Below are 17,649 nucleotides of genomic sequence, written 5' to 3' on the forward strand. Positions count from 1 at the left end.
TCCCCACTCCCCCACACCTCCAGGCCTCTCTGGGTCTTTGACGAGGAAAGACTGTTCCGTGTGGCCTGCGTGGGCAGAACTGGAACCTATCAGAGTCTTGGGTTGTGTGCGTTAGAGGTCAAACAGGCCTCCGTGTTTTCTTTGCCTATCAGCGCCTTTTGGCAGAAGCATTGCTTACCTCCTAGATCTGGAAACGCCTGCGGTTGGACAGGCCAAGCCAAAGCGGCATTTCCACAATTAGAAACACGTGCTCAGTTCCTTCCACAAGCGGGGGAGGCGGCCCCCAAGGAGCTCGGTACAGCCAATCACAGAGCCAAGCGTAGCCACACCCACGCCCCCGCAGGCCCGGCTTCCCCTGCCCCGCGGCTCCAACCTCCAGCCTGGGCATCCAGACCCAGAGGGCTGCTGGGAGGGACATGCCTCACCCCTTTTGCTCCAGCTGGAGGGGAGGGAGTCTGTGGGAGCTGGCCAGAGCGTGGCAGAAGGCAGAGAAGTGCACGCCCCAGCAAAAGGTGAGGCTGAGAAGCCAACCCTTCTGGCAGGCCATGACCCAGGTGAAATTTATGGCGTTTCAGAGGGCTCCGGAGCTCCATCCGGAAAGGTGCCTGTTTTGCAGGTTTGGAGAGGAACAGGGCGTTCTGATTTCTACAAAGTGGCGTCACTGCTTCCTTTTTCAGCAGCTGTCTGCTTAGTACATTCCATCTTGCTGTTTTCAGTCCTGGCCTCTCTCTGTTCTGCTCCTCTCAAGCCCTTTTTCTCTCCCACTCATGTGCATTGTCCTCCCCTTGCTCCCTCCCGCCCTGTGGTTTCTTGTGCTCTTTCCTTCTCTTCTTCACCATCTGTCTTTATGGACTTTGGCAAGTCTGGACATTTTTCCCCCTTTCTACTGCCTGTTTTCACTTATCTGAACAGACGAGGAGGAGTGGCCTGGTTCTAGAAATGTTAAAGGAAAACCAAGCCTTTCCAAGCCAGTCCAGTCCACTCCTGAGAAAGGTGCAAGCCAGCGAGACCGAGAAATCCAAATGGAGTTCTGGGAGTTTGGAGAGAACATGTGACTGTGACACTGATTAAGGGGGCTGGTGGGAGGGGCCCAAGGTGGAGATCCCTGTGGGAAATGACTTTCTAAAGCCCTGGGAGCAATGGATGCACCTTTCTTGGTTTCTGAGGCATAACTGTCAAAGTCTTCCCCTTTTGCCATATTGGCATCTTCCTTCCTGCTGCCCAGAAAGCAGTCCAGGCTGGGGCTAACCAGTGTCTTGGTGACAGACCCAGAGTCACAAGTGGCACTGGCAGTAGTGACTATGGGTACCACTGACCCAAGCAGGAGGAGAGATGACGTGGGAGCAGCCAAGGGAAAGCAGAGTGATGTGTGTATAATGAAGGAAGGTGGGGCAGAGGCAGAACAAGCAACTGGGAATTGGCCTGTCCCAGTCTGGTCTTTGCTGCTAATTAGCTGGGGTCTAAGTTCACTCACATATAAAATGAGGTTCTGGGGCTGCCATGGTGGCTCACAACTGTAATCCTAGCACTTTGGGAAGCCAAGTCAGGCAGATCGCTTGAGCCCAGGACTTGGAAGCTGCAATGAGCTATGATCACACCACTGCACTTCAGCCTGGGTGACAGAATGAGACCCCCATCTGTAAAAGAAAAATAAAATAAAATGAGGTTCTGGATCTCTAAGGTCATTCCTGCCTTCTGATCACCCATGAGGCTGGACACAAGCCTTGGGTGGTAGAGCGCAGGCTTCAAATATTTACCTCTAGGGCCAAGAGTTGGCTACAAGGAGAGTCCCAAATGGTTCATTCTTCTTAGCACTGTCCTTATAACAACCAATCCAGCCCCATATCCAGGTGGCCCTATCCCAACCTTTACCCTATCAGACCAGAATAGCGTGGCTCATTGAGTGGCAGCTGGCTTAGTAGAAGAAATGAGATTGGTTCAGGGATCCATGTGGGAATGTTCATTGGCTCCCTGAGGAAGGCCCAAAATGACCCCCTGCTGGCCCAGCTCAATGAGAAGCCAGAGTCCTGTATCCAAAGCAAGGGAGCACCTGAAAACAGTCATCACCGGGTGTGGCGACTCACGCCTGTAATCCCAGCACTTTGGGAGGCCAAGGCAGGTGGCTCACTTGAGCCCAGGAGTTCTAGACCAGCCTGGGCAACCTGGCGAAACCCATCTCTACAAAAAATACAAAAATTAGCTGGGCCTGGTGGCACACGCCCGTAGTCTCAGCTACTCAGGAGGCTGAGGTGGGAGGATCACCTGAGTCTGGGGAGGTTGAGACTGCAGTGAGCCATCATCATGCCACTGCACTCCAGCCTGGGTGACAGTAAGACCCTGTCTCAAAAAAAGGAAAACATTGGTGGCTCATGCCTGTAATCCCAGCACTTTGAGAGGCCAAAGTGGGCAGATTGCTAGAGCTCAGGAGTTCAAGACCAGCCTGGGCAACATGGCGAAACCCCATCTCTGCCAAAAATACAAAAAATTAGCTGGGCATGGTGGCACGTGCCTGTGGTCCCAGCTACTCAGGAGGCTGAGGTGGGAGGATTGCTTGAGCCCAGGAGGCAGAGATTGTAGTTTGCCAACATCAGGCCACTGCATTCCAGCCTGGGTGACGGAATGAGGCCCCATCTCAAAAAAAGAAAACAGTTATCAAGTAGTCTGTCTCTGGGAATAACGTGTACTCTTAGTGAGCTTTTTTTTTCTTTGGTTTTGTTCTGTTCTGTTCTGTTCTGTTCTGTTGTGTTTGAGGTGGAATCTCTGTCACCCAGGCTGGTGCGCAGAGGCACGATCTTGGCTCACTGCAACCTCTGCCTCCCAGGTTCAAGCGATTCTCAGCCTCCCGAGTAGCTGGCATTACAGGCGTGCTAATTTTTATGTTTTTAATAGAGACAGGGTTTTGCTATATTGGCCAGGCTGGTCTTAAACTCCTGACCTCAAGTGATCTATCCGCCTCAGCTTCCCAAAGCACTGGGATTACAGGTGTGAGCCACTGTGCCCAGCAAGCTTTTTGCTTTTTTTTTTAAGAGACAAGATTACCCAGGCCAGCATGCAATGGCACAATCACAGCTTACTGCAGCCTTGAATTCCTGGGCTCAAGTGATCCTTCCACCCCAGCCTCCCTTGTAGCTGGGACTACAGGTACGTGTCACCACATCTGGCTAATTTTCTGTTATTTTTTAAGAGATAGGATCTTGCTGTATTGCCCAGGCTGGTCTCGAACTTCTGGCCTCAATTGATCCTCCCACCTCAGCCTCTACTGTCACTGGGATTACAGGTGTGAGTGACTGTGCCTGGCTGTACTTTGTGAGCTTTCCTAGAGGAAGGAGAGACAGCCACAATATGTACCCTCTCCCCACAACTCTGTCTGGCATCCGGGGCACTTGCTGGCCTTGCTTCATGGGCCATCCTATGACATATTAAACTGGGTATTTACTCCCTAGAGAATCACAGTGGCTTCTATGTGCAGCCTCCCTGAATTTTCTGTGTAGATGTATCTATCTGTCATTTCCATTCAGTAAGCTTTAGCACCTACTGTGTGCCAGACAGGACCTCAGGGCCACACCGGCCACCAGGGGATTGTTTATGGCTGCGTGTGCACCACTGGCTGTGGACAGTCTCCGCGGGGCCTGAGGAGTGGGGCAGCACAGGCAGCAACCGCTCAGCTCTTCAGCTTTCTGCAGGGTGTTCCTCCCTAGCAGACAGAGGCACGTGACTTAGAAGACCCGGTGGTATTTTCTTCACTAGTGGAAACTGAGGCACAGGAATGTTTGACCATCTGGGCTCCTGGTCCATTGCCTTAGCCTGTGCTCCCCAGCCCCACAGCCTGTGCCTGTGACCCACTCCCAGCTTCCAGACAGCTGGGTTGAAGGACCCCAGAGCAGGTCATTTGTGAAGGAGCATCCTCCAGAGAAAAAGATGAAACAGATTAGAAATTGAGAAGGGTCAGGGGCACAATGTGCAATGTGGTCTGATGCATGATATGGTCTCTAAAATCCTTCAAACCATTCCCATTCCCCGCCACTCTGCTTTGCCTCTGAGTGTCAGCATGAGCCTGAGCAAATCATGTGCTCTTTTTAACTTTCTTAGTCTACAGCCTTTTAAGATGAACAATAAAAATAACCATTTAACATTTTATGCAATAATACACAGGATACAGAGTATCGTCACATGATTCAAATGGACCATAGGTTTTACATGGAGAAAAGGGAGGCTCAAAGAGGTTAACTGAGAGTACGTGACTAAGCTGGGAAGGGCACCATGGCCGCTGAGTTCTTCAAGTTCAAAAGTTCTGTGATTCTCAGATTCAGACCTGCCAGGTCCCTCTGAGAGAGCCGACTCTGGCTGCTTCCCTTCATGCTGCTGGTGATCCTCCTCCCCATTCTTACCACTTCACACCTTACACAAGCTCCTCTGAGCTCTGCTCACTTGTTCTACACCCAAAAAAGACTGCAGAAACCCACATCATCCTTCACTTACCAGGTGCTACTAGGTAGGGTTGAGGGGAAGAGTGATAAGATCACAGCCTCAGCTCCGGACGATTGCAGGGACTTAAAACCAGCTCCACAACTCCCCAACCCATCCTTAAAACCTTCTAAACGAAGATTTATTTGTTTATGCTAATGATTCATTGGTGTTCTATTTCAAAATGCACTAAAGAAATTAATTTTAAATTGTCTCTTTTAGCTATAATCTATAATACTGTCATGCATTGCTTAATGATGGGGATACATTCTGAGAAATGTATCTTTAGATGATTTAGTCATTATTCAAACATCATAGAGTATACTGACATGAAACTAGATGGCATAGTCTACTACACACCTAGGCTACATGGTGTAACCTGTTGCTCCTAGTCTACAAACCTGTACAGCATGTTACTGTACTGAGCACTGTAGGCAGTTGTATTTGTGCATTAAACATATCTAAACAGAGAAAAGATACAGTAAAAATATGGTCTTATAATCTTATGGGACCACCAAGGTATAAATAGTCTGTTGTTGCCCAAAATGTCATTATGTAGCACATGACTGTATATTGATTTAGGGTTAAAAATGGGTTGACTCAGCCTAGAAGGATACAGGGCAAGCTCTTCCAAGGTGTGTTTTGGTGTTGTCTACCACAGGGCAGTACATGGTGGGGCCACTCTGTCCCCTCCAACGTGAAGAGTGTACTCAGACTCGGGACTCTTGGGATAATAATCTCATGGCTTTCTATCTTGACTTCTTTTATGGCCTTTGATTGTGGCTTCTGGCCAGTAAAATAAGGAGACCAACAAAATCATGGGGGCAGAAAATAAAGGATTCATGTCTGTGAACATCCTGGCACTCCACTCGCCTTGCACGAAGTTTGTGATTCTTGGGCCAGTGTTGTGTATCTGGGTTGTGTGGGTGGGCCTGAAGTTGTAAGGAATATAGGGGAGACTGGAGGAGAACCTGGATTAGATGAAGGAGGGATATTGTGTCTTTTGCCCTGGATTTCTCTAAAAGGAAAGAGGAAAAACACTGCTAGAGTTACAACGCAAGGCTGTTTGCTACTGTATTGAATTACCAAATGGAGGAAGAGGAAATAGGAACACTCTAGCTGTGGGATCCCAACTAGGGTTGGGAAGTTGGAAGAAGTGGGAAGCGGCTATGTGGTGTGGAACTTTGCTAACCAGGTGAACACACTGGTGACCTCACCTTCACTACCCACTTCTGGAGAGCGCCATCCCTTCCCTCCATCTGGTGTCCCGCAAGGCCTGTGGACAGACACTCCTTTGGGCTCCTGGTGTGTGTTGCCTGGCTGTTGTTTAAAAGCTTTTCTCTTTAAGGGTATGTCCCTGCTGTCTGGTCTTTCTGCATAATGTCTGTCTGGTATCCATTTCCTATTGCTACTGTTACAAGTAACCACAAACTTACTGGTTTAAAACTATACAAATGTACTATCTTAGTCCTGAAAGTCAGAAGTCCTAAACTCTGGCATCAGCAGGCCTGAATTTCTTCCGGAGGCTCTGGGGAGTATTCCTTGCCTTTTCTAGCTTCTAGGGACCTCCTGCATTCTTTGGCTCATGGCCCCATCTTTCATCTTCAAAGCCAGCAGCGTAGCATCTTCAAGTCTCTCTTTCTCTCTGTCTGATGTTTCCATGATCACGTCTTTTTGTAACTCTGACCTTCTTGCTTCCCTCTTGTAAGGACTCCTGTGACAACACTGGTCCCTCTGGATAATCCAGGATAATCTCCCCATCTCAAGATCCTTAACTTGGCTGGGTGTGGTGACTCAGGCCTGTAATCCCAGCACTTTGGGAGGCCGAGGCGGGTGGATCACCTGAGCTCAGGAGTTCGAGACCAGCCTGGCCAACATGGTGAAACCCATCTCTACTAAAAATACAAAAATTAGCCAGGTGTGGTGGCGGGCACCTGTAATCCCAGGTACTTGGGAGGCTGAGGCAGGAGAATCGTTTTAACATGGGAGGCAGAGGTTGCAGTGAGCCGAGACCGCGCCATTGCCCTCTGCCTGGGCAACAAGAGTGAAACTCTGTCTCCAAAAAAAAATCCTTAACCTAATCACATTTGCAAAGTTCTTTCTGTCATTTAAAATAACATAGTCACAAATCTCAGGGATTAGAACATTGATATCTTGGATGGCCATAATTCTGCCTTCAACCGCCCCCATCCCAAAGAGATCTGCTATCATTGCCAAGGGGAGGAAGTGAAGGAGAGACTTCTGTAATTCCTGGAGATCAAAGTCTGGGGTCAGAGCTGGGATGGGGCTGAGGGTACCTTCTCTGCAGGGAGCCCAGCCCTCCACAGTGGGCAAGCCAGTTCCAGGTCTGCAGCAAGGACTCTGAATCCCTCTGCCAGTCCCGCAGAAAGCATTGAGCCCATCTCTCCTGCTTGGCAGCTGGGAGGCCCTGGACTCTGGGCAGTGTTCCAGATTGCTAGAAGCTGAGTTTTCCTCCTCCTGCCTGACTCATTATTTGTAACTCTTCTGTCACCTTGATGTTGAGTTCTTCAAACTGGGTGGATTAAGTAACCAGCCCCTGACTTCAGCATCTTCTTGAACTCTTGTCTTCTTAATAGTCTTTCATCTTATTTTTTACCCAGGAAGCAAGAAAGAAAGAGGGGAGGAAATTCCCAAAAAATACATACAAGCCTGGAATTCCATGAGGGCCTCCAAAGAAGCAGTAACCACTCCCACAACTAGGTTACAATGGACAAGAACCAGTCTTATGACTTGTTATTTTGTCCAGTTGGACCAGGATTATAAATTTCTCCATATTGCCAGGGTCTTCTCCTCCTATAGAAGGCATCTCTGATTCCCCTGGGCTGAGTTAGGGGTTCCTCATTGATGCCCACTAGCTTCCGTGAATAGCTTTGCCATCACCTCGTTGTTTTGTGGGCCTCTCTTACTTCACCCGTCGTCCCTGTTACACTGCCAACTTCCTAAAGGCAGGGACTTGTGTCTTATCAATGACCTCCCCACCAGCTAGAAGGCCAAGTACATGTAGGCCCTGCATGAATGACAGATGAGTAAATGAGTGGATGGATGGACAGATGGATAGATGGATAGATGACGGATGGTTGGATGGGTGGGTGGATGGATGGATGATGGATGGATAGATGGGTGGGTGGATGGATGCATGGATGATGGATGGCTAGATGGGTGGATGGGTGAATGGATCTATGATAGATGGATGGTTGGATGGATGAAAAGCCCCTCACATTTCAAAGCTGCTATGGCCAATGATCCTCATCTACATGTGGCTTCCCTGAGGTCACTGTATCTCAGGAATGCGGAATTCAGGGTCTAGCCAAGAAGAGAGGGTTCTAGAATATCATAGTCAGCAACAGACAAGTGCCAGGCAGTAGCTAGCCAGCAGCAGGGCTCCTGACCAGGGCAGGAGCTTGGCAAGCACCCACTGACCTTTCCTCTCTGGATGGAGGCTCAGGTTTCAGCCTGCTGTGAGGGAAGCTGTCTTGTGGTACCAGGAGACTGATACCCTCTTTCCCCTCAGTCACATGGTATGATCAGCCAACTGCAGGGTGAAGGGCCAGATCTGGGGCCTGCAGCCATTGTTCCAAGGAGATTAGGTGTCACAGGCAGCCTGCCTATCCCCACCTCATTCTCAGAATTTCTTTTTGTTTCTGAAAGATTACTGTGAAGGTGAAAGGTTAAATATTAGTCAAGGGCTGAGTTCTTGGGAAGTGATGGAGATAAGGTTAGGCAAGACAGAAGATAGCCACAGATAGGTTATTTTACAAAGCATCCCTATCTCTGTCACCCCAGGAACACCACTGAGCTGATAGTTTGAAGGTGTCTTTCTGTGACTCAGTAAAGTCCATCTTGTAAAGAAATGATTTCATGTTTTCTTTCCTAGCACACAGGGAGGTGGTCTGCTTGGGGGAGGAGGAATTTCTTTGAGTTGTCCTGTTCTGCCCTTATTTTCCTCAAGCACCTTCTGTCATTTCCTCGCCCTGCCCTCTCCTCCCCTTGGAGAAGGATTTTCTTCCCTGAGATCAAGATCCGGTTCCTTATTGTGTAATCCTTACCTATCCCTGAGGCTCATGGGGTTTGTTTCCTAATCTTCCTTCCTTCCTTTTATCAATCTCCTTTATCCTTGAGTTACTGCTGTGTCTGCCTGAATTCCTGGGTGAAGGGGCCCAGCCTTGTACCTTGCATGCCTTGGGGCCTAGGGAAGAAGCTGAGATCACAGACCCAGTTGTTTAGAGTGACTTAGGTTGGCTTGTCACCAGGCACATGATCCTGAAATCCTTATTGAATTGAGTAAGACAAACCAAATGTGTGTTTATCAGGATGTCAGTCCATCTGGAACATTCGAGTATTTACAAAGTGTTCTCCCTGCTCGGGCACTTAAAATCCTTCCTCTGACAACATGTTTTGCTTCTCCTTGTATGTCATCATCTTGGATAATAGCTCTTCCATGAGGAGTCAGGAGCTTCTACTCTTGAAGTCAAGTTCCTGTTGCCCTTTGGCAACGTGAAGCCAACTAGAGATTGTGTCTCCTTTTGATGAGGTTCCTGGGGAGCAGAAGAGGTTGATGTGCGTTGTGGAATGTGTAGACTGAGATGATATTGGAAGGCTAATGAATTGTGATATTTTAAAATTCATTTATTAAATACTTGCTGAGCATCTACTATTTGCAGGCACCAATGGTAAGTCCTGAGATTTAAAAACATGAAAACATTTACTTGCCCTTTAAAAACATGAAAACATTTACTTGCCCTTTAAAAACATGAAAACGTTTACTTGCCCTTGGTGTCTTAAAAAAAAAAATTTTTTTTTTTGAGGTGTAGTCTAGCTCTGTCGCCCACGCTGGAGTGTAGTGGCACAATCTCGGCTCACTGCAACCTCCGCCTCCCGGGTACAAGTGATTTTCCTGCCTCAGCCTCCCGAGTAGCTGGGATTACAGGCGCCCACCACCACACCCAGCTAATTTTTGTATTTTTAGTAGAGACGGGTTTCTCTGTGTTAGCCAAGCTGGTCTCGAACTCCTGACCTCATGATCCGCCCACCTTGACCTCCCAAAGTGCTGGGATTACAAGCGTGAGCCACCATGCCCGGCCAGAAGCAGGTCATTTTAATACAAAGAAATACATCCCGGCCGGGCGCCGTGGCTCCTGCCTGTAATCCCAGCACTTTGGGAGGCTGAGGATCACGAGGTCAGGAGATCGAGACCATTCTGGCTAACAGGGTGAAACCCCGTCTTTACTAAAAATACAAAAAATTAGCTGGGTGTGGTGGCGGGCGCCTGTAGTCCCAGCTAAGGCAGGAGAATGGCATGAACCTGGGAGGCAGAGCTTGCAGTGAGCCGAGATCTCACCACTGTACTCCAGCCTGGGCAATAGAGTGAGATTCTGTCTCAAAAAAAAAAAGAAAAAGAAAAAAGAAATACATCCCAACATTAGATATAAACAAAGTGGTCTGGGATTGTTCTAGAGAGAAGGAACAAACTTTGTTCCTCGTCTACAAAACACAGCTGATATATCTTCCTTTGCAGGCATATTGTTAGGAATAAATAACATGCTGAATTAGTTTTCTTTTTTTTTTTTTTGAAACAGAGTCTCGCTGTCGCCCAGGCTGGAGTGCAGTGGCGCGATCTCGGCTCACTGCAAGCTCCGCCCCCCAGGGTTTACGCCATTCTCCTGCCTCAGCCTCCTGCGTAGCTGGGACTATAGGCGCCCGCCACCTCGCCCGGCTAATTTTTTTTTTTGTATTTTTAGTAGAGACGGGGTTTCACCGTGTCAGCCAGGATGGTCTCGATCTCCTGACCTCGTGATCCGCCCGCCTCGGCCTCCCAAAGTGCTGGGATTACAGGCGTGAGCCACCGCGCCCGGCCAATAACATGCTGAATTATAAAGATTCACAGAACAGGTGACATTTAAGCTGAATCTTGAAAGAGGAGAAGGGGTTTGCCAGGTGGAGACAGTGCACGAAGCAAGGTTACAGATGGTTAATGTCAGGACAATCCTACCCTAACCAAATGTTCTCAGCATCAAGTAAGGTTGGGAAATACTTGGAAAGTAGAAGTACCATTTAAGAATATGGTATTGATAAAACTTGATCAGCCATTCAAGTGAAGTCAGAGCCACCACACCACCCAGCTTATTTTTTAAATTTTTTGTAGAGAATTACAACTCCCCATGCCACCAAAGAAGATTTGTAAATGGATGGTAAATAAGCACATGAAAAGTTGCTCAACATCATTAGCCATTAGGGAAATGCAAATCAAAACCATAATGAAATACAACTACATGCCTATTAGCAAAAAAAAAAAAAAAAAATTTTTGTTTAAACTGACAATACCAAATGCTGGGAAAGATGCAGAGCAACAGGAACTCTGACATGAGAGTAGGAATGCAAAATGAGACAGCCACTGTGGAAGACAATTTGGCAGTTTCTTATAAAGTTAAACACATTTACTCTATGGCCCAGAATCTCATTCCTGGGGATTTACTCAAGAGCAATGAAAACCCCACTCAAAGATCTCTACAATCCACAAAAAGAAAAAAGACATCTCCACAAGTATTTATCACAACTCTATTCATAATAGTCCCACACTGTGAGCAACCCAAATGTCTGTGGAAAAACAAACGGATACCTTTATATCACAGAATGCTATTTGGCATTCTATGAAAGGAACAAATTGTAATATATGCCACAACATGAGTAGATCTCGAAAGCATTATGTGAAGCGAAAGAAGCCACATATTATATGATTCCATTTATGTGACATTTTGAAAAAGACAAAGCTGTAGGGACAGAAGTCAAAGTAATGGTTGTAGAGGTAGGGGAAGAAGATTTGCCTAACTGACTACAAAGGGGCATGATGCAAAAGGAAACTTTTTAGAGTGTTGGGAATGTTCTATATATGAAGTGTTGAAGCGATTAAGCCATTAAATGCATTTGTCGGCCGGGCGCGGTGGCTCAAGCCTGTAGTCCCAGCAGTTTGGGAGGCCAAGGCAGGAGGATCACGAGGTCAGGAGATCGAGACCATCCTGGCTAACATGGTGAAACCCCGTCTCTACTAAAAATACAAAAATTAGCCGGGCATAGTGGTGGGCGCCTGTAGTCCCAGCTACTCGGGAGGCTGAGGCAGGAGAATGGCGTGAACCTGGGAGGCAGAGCTTGCAGTGAGCCGAGATTGCACCACTGCACTCCAGCCTGGGCAACAGAGTGAGACTCCGTCTCAAAAAAAAAAAAAATGCATTTGTCAAATCTCATCAAACTGTACACTTTAAAAAGGTGAGTTTTAGTAAGATATAGATTATATCTCAATAAACCTAAGTAACATAAGAGTCCCCTAAGCCTCTGTTACCCCAAAATCAGATTCAGGAAGGTGGCTTCCTGAATCCCACCAGCTGCTCACAGCTTCTCTTGCACAAATAATAACTTGAAGACAAAGCCCATACTTGTGCCCTGATCAGATGCGATCTTACCCCCAAAGCCAGTGTCTACACTTCCATGCCTACTCCTGGCTTCTAGCCCTCAGCAGGGCATGCTGTGCCCACGCTCTAATTTGGGACATATAATCCCCATTTGTAACCCATTAACCTAGCCAAAGTCTCTGGTCCCTGGGGTTGAGCTTGCTGGATGTCTGGCTCACCTACTACAATCTCATCGTCAGGACGAGGGAGCACTTCTGCTTGTGTACCTTGGGCATCATGCAGCCAGATACAGCCCCTGAAGGTCTGTTTGGGGGTCTTTCATTTCAGTGCTCCTCACATGGGTCAACTGTTCCAGTGTGCGGTGGGCCACCCGGGTTCAAGACATCTTCACAGCTGGGAAGCTCCTGGCCTTGGCCCTGATTATCATCATGGGGATTGTACAGATATGCAAAGGTGAGTATCACAGGAACAACAGGTGCTGCCCAGCTTTCCTCCCCTTGCATGTACACACCCTCTCAGCCCAGCTTTGGAAGTATGCACACCCTGAGATTTCCCCAATTCTAGCCTTGAGTGACTTCTCTTCTTCCCTTGCTTGACAAAAGGGAAGGAGAAACCATTTTCCCCAAGGTGGCTGGGAGTAGGGAATGTTCTCTTTAGGCTGCAAAGGTCACCTCTCCCATGCTTACCTCAAGGCTCTAGCACAGCTAGGTAAAGACCCCACATATCAGCCGAGTGTGGTAGCTCACGCCTGTAATCCCAGCACTTAGGAAGGATGAGGCAGGAGGACCACTTGAGCCCAGGAGTTTGAGACTAGCCTGAACAGCATAGTGAGATCCCATCTCTACAAAAAAATTTAAAAATTAGTGGGGCACGGTGGTGCATGGCTGTGGTCTCACTTACTCTGGAGGCTAAGGTGGGAGGATCACTTGAGCCCAGGAGTTTGAGGCTGCAGTGAGCTATGATTGTGCCACTGCACTCCAGCCTGGTGACTGAGCAAGACCTTGTCTCAAAAACAAATAAACAAACAAAAACCCCAGATCTCTAGATTCCTATTGTCTTTTTGCCCCAACCCCAGGGAAGCTCCCTGCATCTTCTATTGAATCTTGTCCACATCTTAAAGTGGAGGACAGAGAAAGGTATTTTATGTTTCAAAATTACTTATAATTTCTGAGAGAGAGAGCTCTGCATTCCCGGGGCCCCTGCCAACATTCCCCACTGGATTTGGCCCTTTCCAAGCCTAAGGCTATATTTGGTTTCCATGGGACCCATGGCACCATGAGGCTCTGCCCAGCGTCACTGCCTCATGGAGAAAGTCAGGTGACAAACAGGGAAATTTCCCACAAGCCCTGAAGGCAGTGTGGGCAGCCCGGACTTCTACTCCAGGAAACATAATTAAGTTTCTGCTATATAATATGCCTGATTATTTTAAACAGTTGGATTAAGTTCTTTAACGGGTTATATATTGCTTTCAGGCATTTAGACTTAAGGAAATCACTGCGCTATCTTGTCAAAAATAGTGAGTCCCTCCTAAGCTGGCCTCAATTCTTTCTCCTGGTCACCCTAATCTCCTTATTTCCTGTCCCAATGTTAAACTACAGATGAATAAGTAACATATGATCAGTTACTCTCTATCTCATTGAAAGTTTAGCCAGTCAGCAGACGATTCCAAGGGCCCACAGACTGCAGCACACCGTGCTAGGGGCTAGGAAGGCAGTTTAAACAGCTCTTTGCTTAAAAATTCCTGTCCTTGGGGAATTTTGAAAAGAGAGATGGCCAGGCATGGTGGCTCATGCCTGTAATCACAGCACTTTGGGAGGCCAAGGCAGGCAGATCACTTGAGGTCAGGAGTTCGAGACCAACCTGGCCAACATGATGAAACCCTGTATCTACTAAAAAATACAAAAAAATTTAGCCAGGCATGGTGGCACATGCCTGTAACTCCAGCTACTCAGGAGGCCGAAGCAGGAGAATCGCTTGAACCTGGGAGGCGGAGGTTGCAGTGAGCTGAGATCGTGCCACTGCACTCCAGCCTGGGCGACAGAGTGAGACTCCATCTCAAAAAACAGAAAAGAGAGACCAAACACACATGTTAGAAAGAGATAGGAGGATATCAACAAAGCAAGCAGCAAAACAAGCTTGAACTAATATAGCATTATGGAAACTTACGTTTGAGTGTTTGTTGTTCTGGATGCTTGATTTTTTGTTTGTTTGTTTGTTTCTTTTTTCTTTTTTGGAGACAGGGTCTTGCTCTGTCATCCACAGTGGAGTGCAATGGCACAATCATAGCTCACTGCAGCCTCAAACTCGTGGGCTCAAGTGATCCTCCCACCTTAGCCTCTCAAATAGGTGAGCCTATAGGCATGCACCACCACACCCAGCTAACTTTTTAAATTAGTGGTGGAGATGGGGGTCTTGCTATGTTGCCCAGGCTTGTCTCAAACTCCTGGCCTCAAGCATTCCTTCTGCCTTGACCTCCCAAATTGTTGCGATTACAGGCCTGAGCCACTGTGCCCAACCCTAGATGCTTTCTTCATGAAAATGTAGAAACTTAGAGAAAGTGGTCAGGAGATTACCAATGACTCCAATCCTGTATTTCCAAAGCCCAATTTACCGTGTCCTTTCCTTTTAAATAACTTTGCCTTTTACAAAAGGAGCATTCAGAACTGCACTTAAACCCTCATTTGAACTCATAGTTTCTGGGGTCTCGGAAGCCCTGGGCCTGAATATCCCTGCTCCCTTTATCCCAATTTATCCAATATGTTGGGTTCACTGGAGACAAGACAGAGTTGGTGTCATTGCCACAGGGAGGGGTGAGAGGTGGGCCAGGGCAGGACAGGGGCTGCTGGGCCCCTGACTTGTCTCACTGAGCAGCCTCCTGTTGCTTGTGTCCACAGGAGAATACTTCTGGCTGGAGCCAAAGAATGCATTTGAGAATTTCCAGGAACCTGACATCGGCCTCGTTGCACTGGCTTTCCTTCAGGGCTCCTTTGCCTATGGAGGCTGGAACTTTCTGAATTACGTGACTGAGGAACTTGTTGATCCCTACAAGTGAGTTGAAAGAACCCAGCTATTCCCTCTCCCTTGAAGGGCCACAGCACCTGCTGCTGGAAAGAGGGAGCAGGTGTCCATTGCCCACCTCGCCTTCCTCAGCCCCATTCTGACTGTGATTTGATCTATCCTGAAGTCGTAGTTCATTTCCCAGGCACTTAAACCATTTGCCGTTCACCCCACCAGGAGGAGAAAAGGATCCAGTGACTTTCCCAGAGCAGTTTAGAAGCTGAAAACTGTCCTGCAGTAACACCACTGCCTTAGAGAACGAATTGTGCCCTGAGAGCCTCCTGGGAATCTTGCTTGTTTCAGGACAGGCCAGTCTTGGTGTCTTGAGGCAGGGGGAAAAGGTGCACTGTGGAGATTCAGGTCAAGATCAACAGGTGTGGAGCGTATTTCCAACCTGAGTTGTTATAGTGCCTTCATTTTTTTAACTTATTTTTTCTTTTGTTTTGTTTTGTTTTTAGACAGGGTCTCACCCTGTCACCCAGGCTGGAGTCCAGCGGTGCAGTCATAGCTCACTGCAGCCTCAATCTCCTGGGCTCAAGAAATCCTCCCACCTCAGCCTCCTAAGTAGCTGGGACTACAGGCACATGCCACCGTGCCCAGTTAATTTTTTAATTTGTAAAGAAGAGGCCTTGCCTTGTTGCCAGGGCTGGCCTCGAACTCCTGGGCTCAAACGATCCTCCCTCCTTGGCCTCATAAAGGGCTGGGATAATAGGTGTGAACCACCATGCTCAGCCTCATTTCCTTTCAATTATCCTGCCCATATTGAGACAAAGCCCACCTCCCAGGGAAAGGAAGCCTCACAGAAGGCTGTAAGGCTACACGCATGCAGAAAGACAGACGACACCCCCTGGACTCCATGGCAAGGCGGGCGTCCTGGGTGCCAGCCCTTCCCCTCACCTCCTCTCCCTCTGCAGGAACCTTCCCAGAGCCATCTTCATCTCCATCCCACTGGTCACATTTGTGTATGTCTTTGCCAATGTCGCTTATGTCACTGCAATGTCCCCCCAGGAGCTGCTGGCATCCAACGCCGTCGCTGTGGTAAGAAATGAAAGTCCCAGTCTCTCATACCAGGAATGCGGACATAGACTTGCCTGCTGTAGCCCCACTCGCTTTTCCCTGATCCATGGCCTTGTGGAAGTGGAAATCACCCCCAAGTTCTCAGGGCAGAAACCACATATGTCATGGGCTGCGGTATCTTTAAGTGCCCAGGAGCAAACAGGTGGCTGGGTTGTACATAGAACAGCTACAATGGCAGAACCGAGTCATTGCCACAGAGACCGCGTGGCCTGAGAAGCTATAAGACATTTACTATCTGGCCCTTTACAGAAAAAGTTTGCCAACTCCTAATCTCGGGCACTTAAAGCTCTAAATGTGAGAGTGGTATGAAGCAGACAAGCCCCTCCTCAGAAAGACATAATCTTGCACAAGACATGCCGTTTCTCTCTGCCTTCACCTCCAGAAACAGAAGTCAGGTGTGCTCTTTGGGGAAAGAGACCATGCTGGTGCAAGGGGTTGGGATCCTTGATATCTAAGAAGGACCTGGGAGGCACCTTGCTCCCTCACCTGGCATCAGGCTGGGCCACCACCCACCCTGCCAGTCTCTTCACTGGCCTTATCTCAAAAGACTATAAAGAAAGAGGTCCTCCCGTCTCCTGCGGCAGCCTGTTCTTATGACCAACAGCCTTCTATTCTGAACAATCTCTCCTCAGTAATGTGCTGTAAACCTGGCTCGGGGAATATAGAAAAGGCTGGTCCCCTGCATTGTAATAGTCCTTAAATACATGAAGATTCATCTATAGCTTCACAGCCTCTTCTTTCTCAGACTGAGGGGCTCATTCTTATTATTTTACCCCCAACTCATCTGTTTTGATGAATTGAGAAATTCTCACCCTGTGATTCTGGATTAATCCCTATTTTGCAGTTGGGAAATGGAGGCTCAAAAATCATAAACTTTGCTCAAGGTCTCACAGCTCCTAGCTAGAGGGCAAGGATTTGAGCCTGGATCTGCCTGACAGATCTGCCTGACAAGCCTGTGCCCTTCCCTGTGCTGGAGAAATCATATAATGTATGTAAGGCCTGGATCACACCACCTGGCTTCCAATGCCGGCCCCTCCACTCGCTGGGTGTGTAATCTTAGGCAAGCTACTTAATCACTATGTGACTCAGTTCCTCATCCACAAAACAAGATTAGTAAGTGTTAGTTCATTATTATTATTACCAGTGTGTACTACCTCCTTCAGTTAATTAGCCTAAAACATGTATTAACCCCCCTGTGTAGGGGTCCACCCTTGAGAGGGTGGGGGCTCTTAAGAAACTTGGCGAGAGAGAATTAGCAAGGGTGGAGATGGGAGAAATGGTTTCCCAGAGTGAAGTGGGAGCTAAGGGGTCGGGGAGTGGTAACCTCTCCTTTGCTTATCTCCTTGTTTCCTCCCCCAGACTTTTGGAGAGAAGCTCCTAGGAGTCATGGCCTGGATCATGCCCATTTCTGTTGCCCTGTCCACATTTGGAGGAGTTAATGGGTCTCTCTTCACCTCTTCTCGGTGAGTGCTGCCTGGGCCCTTCCCCGGCCAGGGGCCACTCTGCTGTGCACTTTGCTGTTTGTATATGGTGGGCTTGTCTCTGTCAGCAGGGGTCTGTGTGGGCATCTGGATGTTGGGCTTGCAGGGGGTGATTGCTCACATGAGGGCGTGTGTGTCAGTGTGGA

General features: G+C 48.1%; 1 protein-coding gene across 4 annotated transcripts in view; it reads left to right on the forward strand.

Annotated features, from left to right (window-relative positions):
- The window catches only part of SLC7A8 (solute carrier family 7 member 8), a 59,243-nt gene that overhangs the window by 29,157 nt on the left and 12,437 nt on the right, over positions 1-17,649 (forward strand). For 2 of the 4 annotated variants that reach the window (XM_055291813.2, XM_055291814.1), the window contains 4 exons: positions 12,216-12,341; positions 14,783-14,936; positions 15,860-15,983; positions 17,382-17,485. In XM_055291813.2, the coding sequence (XP_055147788.1) occupies positions 12,216-12,341; positions 14,783-14,936; positions 15,860-15,983; positions 17,382-17,485 (508 nt within the window). Of the gene's footprint in view, positions 1-345; positions 513-12,215; positions 12,342-14,782; positions 14,937-15,859; positions 15,984-17,381; positions 17,486-17,649 lie in introns of those variants that run through there. The other 2 variants (XM_055291815.2, XM_055291816.2) reach the window with 2 other exon arrangements.

This window comes from Symphalangus syndactylus, chromosome 9 (assembly GCF_028878055.3).
Source record: "Symphalangus syndactylus isolate Jambi chromosome 9, NHGRI_mSymSyn1-v2.1_pri, whole genome shotgun sequence".
NCBI lineage: Eukaryota > Metazoa > Chordata > Mammalia > Primates > Hylobatidae > Symphalangus > Symphalangus syndactylus.